The sequence below is a fragment of the Haplochromis burtoni genome, unplaced genomic scaffold (assembly GCF_018398535.1).
Source record: "Haplochromis burtoni strain Fernald_Lab_line unplaced genomic scaffold, NCSU_Asbu1 Contig_83, whole genome shotgun sequence".
Lineage (NCBI taxonomy): Eukaryota > Metazoa > Chordata > Actinopteri > Cichliformes > Cichlidae > Haplochromis > Haplochromis burtoni.
In genome coordinates, this window is record NW_024582444.1 from 2,136,443 (window position 1) to 2,143,961 (window position 7,519).

Consider the following 7,519-nt stretch of genomic DNA (forward strand, 5'->3'; position numbering starts at 1 on the left):
GGTCTTCTTCTGTCTTTTTTAAAACAGAAAATATGTCCCAAACTAAAATATTTTTTCAGAGTCTTTATTTAGGCTTTTGACATTAAAACAGAGACAGTGATGTAAAAGATTAGCAACACATGATCTCTCATGATTAGAAATATAAATTTTAATTTGACCAAAATTGTATTGATATGCAATAAAGCAATAAAAGTAAAAAACAACAACAACAACAACAACAACAACTCAAAAGAAAAGTATTCAAAGAGTAAAAGAAAATCACATTATCATCAATATGGAAGCAGTTTATAAGAAATATATTGAAATAGTTATCAGGCTTAGACTTAAACCACTGCATACACATTCTATAATATTACACACACAGCGTAATAATTTCACACGGGAGGGGGGGGGGGATAAAGAAAGAACTTAAGTTACACATTCATATTGATAACATTTCTTCTTACTTTCATTAAATTTCAGGCTCTATTATTGTCATCACTGAAGGGAAAAACAGAAGTTCATAAAAGAAGTGTTTTATGAAAACATTGCAAAACAAACATTACTCTTGTTTTCAATGGGCTGGGGGGAAAAAAGCAAGCCTTACATAGCTGTGATAATGAATGCCTTTCTTTCAGTATGACAGTATCATTCCTGTCGGTACAGGAGCAGGCCTCCTGCCAGGACCAGAAGCCCAGTGGTGAACCAGCCAATGTAGAGTGAGGCTCCCAGCTGTATGCTGACACCACTGTCATATCTGTCCTTGTAGGACTCACGAATGGTGATGTTGGCCATCCAGCAGACAGGTATGAGCACCAAGAAACCTGCAATGATGAAGACAACTCCAGAAGCAAAGCCCACTTTGCGTTTTTGCCCATCATCCAACATGAAGTTAATGCGCTTGTTCCCGGCCACACCAAGCAGGATTCCAAAGATCCCACTGAGGATTGCGATAATGACGAGTGCTCTGGTAGCTTTCATGGCGTCATCTACCAGTGGTGGAAAAACCTCATACCCAATGCATTCCATCTTGCCTGTGGTGTATATTGTACAGACTTTCCATAAACCATACCAAGTCCCATAAATGTTATCACGGTACACAGAAGTTCTGTGTACCGAGACTTTCCAGGCAGGGAGACCACAGATCATGATGGTCCCCAATACACCAATGATGGCTAAAGCCAAACCCAAAATCTGTCTTCTACCAGCATCCATAATGAAGCTCTTTTGATCTCTTCAAAACAGGAAGTTGGTGTGTGCTTCAGAGCTGCAGTAATGTATCTGTTCAGTAAGTGCTCAGCAGGCATCTTAAATACTCAGCGCAAATGGGTTGTGGCTTTCTCACTCACTTGGGGGTGTGTCCACATGAAGCCTGTGTTGATGCCCCTTATCATTATTATTAAGAGCAGCAAAAATTAAGAAAAAAGCTAAAATAGAAGATAAAATAGAATAGTATACTATACAAAATACAGGGTGGGCTATTTATATGGATACACCGTAATAAAATGGGAATGGTTGGTGATATTAAAGTCCTGTTTGTGGCACATTAGTATATGTGAGGGGGCAAACTCCTCAAGATGGGTGATGACCATGGTGGCCATTTAGAAGTCGGCCATCTTGGATACAACTTTTGTTTTTTCAATAGGAAGAAGGTCGTTGTGACACCTTATTGGTAATGTCACAAGAAAAACAAAAACAAACAAACTCACACTCTTTGTATGTATTTCTACTGTCATATTGCAAAATAGGAAGTTAGAACAAGTTATTTTTCCATTTTATTAGTTCCTCATATTTACTTACACTAACAATGTGAACATTGTTTCTCAATCACCATCATCCCTAACTTATTCCAGTGCTGAAATACCGCAGGTGTGGTGACACATTCCATTATGGGAATGGCCACCACTTAAGCTCTCTTGAAGAGCGATTCCAGCTGTTCAGCTTCCAGCTGGACTTTTTCCATTAATTTAGCACTTTTGCAAGTTTACATGGTTGACTATGATGTCATCATTTAACAGTTCTCCAGGTCACAAAATAGGCTTGAATGATCCCCTCAACGATTGTGTGTGTGTGTGTGTGTGTGTGTGTGTGTGTGTGTGTGTGTGTGTGTTTGTGTGGGTTCTTCTGTTCAGTTTTATTGCTTTCTCAGCTATAGCCTTCATGGACGATACAGTCAGAGGTCTGTTTCTTCACTTTGTCGGTGAAGCCTTTATTGTTTTATGTGTGTCTTGAGATTTGTAGCCTTGGTACACATCTCTCCTGACTTTATTTGCTAAACTGTTTTGTTATTTTCAAGCACCATTAGTGTAACAGTGGTGGCTTGTCGATCAAGCATGAAATGGAACAGATGGTTACAGAGGTAACACTAGTTCTATGAATGAAGGTCAATGACCCTGTTGGTGTGGTCACTCAACAGGCTGGTGTGGTCAAGGTGAAAAAAACTGAAAATGATCCCATGGTGGCACAGCTGTATATATGCTATATTTTTTTTTTTTTTTTTTTTTTTTTTTTTTTTTTTTTATTGAAATTTTTTATAGTACAACACAAACAAATGTTGAACACCCTCACATGCACACATCCATCCATACATCAAACCTGCCTACATCACATTCAAATGTAGAAATAAGCATAGTTCTCACAATAATACAAAAATACAATGGGTTAGGATAGACAAGATTCTCCCCTCCTTTCCTTCTTCTTTTCCTTTTTTTTTCATAAATGTCCTTCACCTCCACTCCCTAAAATAGTCATATATGGCTTCCACATATTCACAAAGTCCCATTGTTTGCCCTTGGCAATATATGTCAGTCTTTCCAGGCCTAGAGAGATGCAATTTCCTTCTTCCAGAGTCCCATGGAGGGAGCATCCATACTCTTCCAACATAGCGCAATGGCTCTTCTGGCTTGAAGTAGTCCATAGTCCAGTAATTTAGTTTTTTTCCCCGATTGCTTAAATTCCCTTGGATATATTCCAAGTACACAGAGTTTTCCTTTTAAAGGGATTTTTACCTTAAACACTTCGGACAGATATTTGATAACATCTTTCCAAAAGTCCTGGATTTTAGGACACTCCCATAGACAATGAAGAAGAGTTCCTTTTTCAACTAAACATTTAGTACAGATGTCCGGAATATCATTGGACATATGATGAAGCTTGACAGGTGTTATATAGGTTCTCATGAGCCATTTATATTGCAGTAGTTTAAAGCGTGTGTTTATTGTTTGTTTTTGTGCTTTTAAGCAAGCCTGGTTCCAGTCATTTTCATCTATGTCCTCTTGGATCTCCCTTCTCCAAGCATCCAGTTTATCTGCTGCTGAGTCTTTGGAGGAAAGCATCAGTAAATTATAATATATAGAGAGAAAACCTTTCCCTTTTGTATTCTTAACACATACCTCCTCTATTTTTGTCAATGGTGGAAGTTCAGCAATCCTTTGCAGTTTTGATGACAAATAGTTTTTCAATTGTAAATATTTAAAAAAGTGCTTTGGGGGTATTAAATATTTTTTACACAACTGATCAAATGTGAGCAGCATGCCATCTGCATATAGGTCTTTAATTTTTTGAATGCCTTTATTTTTCCATATTTTAAATCCTCCATCACTTTTACCAGGCGTGAACTTTTCATTTCCCCAAATAGGGGTAAATTGCGAAAGCGATGGAGGATCGCCCACATATTTATGAGCTGCATGCCAAATTATAATTGTATTTTTCAAGAAAGGGTTCCTTGTATTTTTTTTTAATGTCTTAGTGTCTGAAGAATATAGAAAAGTGTGTAAGGGAAGATCTGGAACAGATTTTTGCTCGATGTCAACCCAGGCTGGAGGTGTTGTTGGGCAGAAATAATGGGTGGCTGATGTTAGTTGGGCAGCCATATAATACCATCTGAGGTTGGGGACTTGGAGACCTCCTCTTTCATAGGGCAAGTAAAGTAGTTGTAAGCGGAGCCTTGCCTTCTTATTATTCCAAATAAATTGGTTAAATAGTTTGTTTAAACTGTCAAAAAATGAAGTTGGTAGAGGCAACGGAAGTGTTTGGAAGTAATATAAAAATTTGGGTAAAATTGTCATTTTTAGGATATTTATCCGGCCTATCATAGATACAGGCAGGTTTGTCCAACGGTTTAGCATTTCCGTGACCTCTTCTACAAGGGGATCATAATTTATTGAGGTTATGTCCTTGAGGCTTGGGGTGATCCTAATGCCTAAATATTTAAAGCCTGTTGTAGTTGTTTTAAATGGGGTGGCCACCACAGGGCTTCTTCTTTCTTCTTCATTAAGAAACATTAATTCTGATTTAGAATTGTTAATTTTGTATCCTGAAAATTCTCCAAATGTTTTTATTAATGTTACTAAATTAGGGATACTATCTTTCAGATTAGTCAAAAAAATATAATATCATCTGCAAATAAAGAAATTAGATGGTCTCTTCCTCCAATTCTTATCCCTGATATTCCTGCATTTGCTCTCACAGCTATGGCCAGAGGTTCTATTGCTAACACAAAGAGAATTGGTGACAGAGGGCAGCCCTGCCTGGTTGATCGCTGTAAATTAAAGGGTTTTGATACGTTATTATTAGTTAAAACTTGTGCTGTTGGATGTGTATACAATAATCGGATCCATTTCAGGAATGTTTCACCTAGTCCATATCTGGGGAGCACTTGTAAGAGATAATTCCATTCTATTCTATCGAAGGCTTTGCACGCATCTAGTGATAGCAGCGCAGTGTCCTCCCTATTGTTTTTCTCATAAAGTACATTGAGGACACGTCTTATATTATGATAGCCTTGTCTCGTTTTAACAAAACCTTGTTGATCGTCTGTTATCAAATTAGGCACACATTTATCTAGTCTCCTAGAGAGTGCTTTACACAAAATCTTCGTATCACATCCCATAAGACTAATTCCCCTATAAGAGGAGCATTCAGTCGGAGGCTTATTTGGCTTCAATAAAAGGGTTATTGTAGCTAATCTCAGTGAGTCTGGGAGTATTCCGGACTTATATGACTCCTCATACATGTTAAGAAGTGGCAGTATTAATTTATTTTTAAATGTTTTATAGAATTCCATTGGAAGTCCATCAGGACCAGGCGTTTTACCGCTATTCAGGTCGTCTATGGCTTCTGACAGGTCTTTTATTGTTAAAGGACTATCAAGGGCTGTTTTATCCTCTTCTGAGAGGGTTTGAAATTTTAACTGATCAAGAAATGCATCTTGTGTTTCTCTGTTTCCCGTATATTCAGATTGGTATAAAGATTGATAAAACTCTCTGAAATTTTCATTTATTTTTAAAGGGTCTGTTGTTATAATACCCGATTTGGACTTTATGTGGGTGATGGCCTTTTCTGCTTGCATCTTTTTTATCCTCCAGGCCAATAATTTTCCTGCCTTCTCTCCTTGGTCATAAAATAATTGTTTGGTCCACATTAAACTTTTTGCCACTTTCTCTGCTGTTAATTTATCATACCTGGCTCTTAGAATAGTCAGATTGTTTAGTTTAGTGGGATCATTGCTCTGGTAAAATTCTGTTTCATTAGATTTAATTTGCCTTTCTAATGATTTTAATTCTTGGTTATATTGCTTACTCTTGTTGCTACTGTAGCTTATAATTTCCCCTCTTATGTAAGCTTTAAATGCTTCCCACCTAATACTAGCTGTGGTTTCATCTTTATTTATTTGAAAATATTGATCAATGCAAGTTTCTATAAATTTGACAAATGATGGGTCCTTTAACAAAAATGTTTGCATCCTCCATCGCTTTACACCTTGATCAACTTCGCCCAATCTAACTGATAGACATACTGCTGCGTGATCACTAATCACAATACTGTTATACCAACAGTTCTCAACACAAGGTAGTAACTCTGTAGAGATAAGAAAGTAGTCTATCCGCGAATGACTTTGATACGAACTAGAATAACATGAAAATTCCCTGTTATTTGGATTCCTTGTTCTCCAGACCTCATTTAATCTCAAATCTTTCATATAGTTAAAAAGTATTTTTCTAGTCTGGGTATGAGTAGTGTCAGTTTGAGACGACCTATCCAGGTTAGGGTCCAGGGCGCAATTAAAGTCCCCTCCTATGATATAAAGGCCCTCCAAGGTTGATATTGTGAGAAATAGATTTTCATAGAAGGATGGGTTATCCTCGTTGGGGCCATAGATATTTATCAGGTTTATTTCTAACATGGAGATACGGCCCTGCACAATTACATATCTCCCGTTTGGATCTGTAATCACCCTCGTAGTTTGAAATGGGATTGACTTATGTATAAGAGTAATGACTCCTCTGGCATGTCTAGTAAAAGAAGAGAAATATACCTGACCCTGCCATCTTTTGGTTAATAAATGTATCTCTGATGCAGTAAGATGAGATTCCTGTAGGAAAATAATTCTAGAGTTAAAATGTTTTAGTCGGTTTAATACTTGTTTCAGTTTAGCTAACTTCCGTATCCCCCTAACGTTCCAGGTTGTAATGTTAACGTTCAAAATGTTTTCTTTAGTTGTCCTCTCCATAAAATATTGTCAGACTGTTCACTTAAATAAACAAAGTAAAGGAAAAATTGAAGAAGCAGGTTTGCACATACATTCACACACTCACACATACCAGATAAAGAACTTGTAAACAATTTCTGATTGAACATTTGCATTTCCTTGTTGGAAATGTCTCCCCCCTCCCTTGAACAAATTATTTGGAGGGCGTTAATCCACATCACTGAGGAGTAACTAGTCAACGCGACCTCTCCAAAACCCCATAAATCAGACAGTGTACACTAACCATATAATAATACAGATTTTTCCCCCATAATAAAGTAAAGTTTACCCTTGGTAGGACAAAACAAAAAAAAGACTTAGGTGAGGTTCAGCTGTTAATATACAACCCAAAAACGATTGCAATCAAACTTAGAACGAATATGCGCTCAAAAACGCCCAGTTATGGTAACATAAATCCCACATAAATTCGAGCTCAAAACTACATCTGTCTCTTATCAGTGACTCAATTACTGGTCGGTTATGTTGAAGCAGAGGCAGTCTTATGGAGTGTCTTAATGGTTAACCTGTTGTTTAACCGACTCACTGGTGATGAGCATCCTCTGCTGTTTCCTTCGGCAGATTCTTGTAGAATTTTTCGGCTTCTTGAGGTGTTGAGAAGAGGTGGATCTTTCCACCGTACAGGATTCTGAGTCTGCATGGGTTGTGCTGGAATCCACGGAAGGCATTGATATCAATAAACAGTTTGACAACCGGGTGAAATCCCCGTCGGATCCGAACCGTCTCCGCAGACAGATCCTGTGCAAATGTGATCTTGGCCCCATCATGTGTAATTTGTTGTTTTCTTGCTTCCCGATATACCAGTTCCTTCTCTCGGAATTTTAAGAAACGAATAAGCACCGCTCTGCTCTGGTTTGGTTTCCCGGAGGCAAGCGTGCGATGCACTCGCTCCAGTGTGAATGACTTGTCGGGCGCTAGCCCCAGCCACTTGGGTAGCATGATGTTAATAAAGTCGAAGAGTGATTGTTGCCCCTCTGCTCCCTCTTTTATGCC

The 7,519-nt window shown here is 38.0% G+C and overlaps 1 protein-coding gene across 1 annotated transcript; it reads right to left on the reverse strand.

Moving 5' to 3' along the window:
* Positions 1-161: 161 nt before the first annotated feature.
* On the reverse strand, positions 162-1,246 carry LOC102298014 (claudin-4-like). The gene has a single exon (XM_005926273.3). It carries the CDS (start codon positions 1,192-1,194, stop codon positions 628-630), a length of 567 nt encoding a protein of 188 aa, XP_005926335.2. The 5' UTR covers positions 1,195-1,246; the 3' UTR covers positions 162-627.
* Positions 1,247-7,519: the final 6,273 nt, after the last annotated feature.

Excerpts from the sequence above, each read along its gene's own strand:
- LOC102298014 (XM_005926273.3), bottom strand. The coding sequence starts at position 1,194 with ATGGATGCTGGTAGAAGACAGATTTTGGGTTTGGCTTTAGCCATCATT.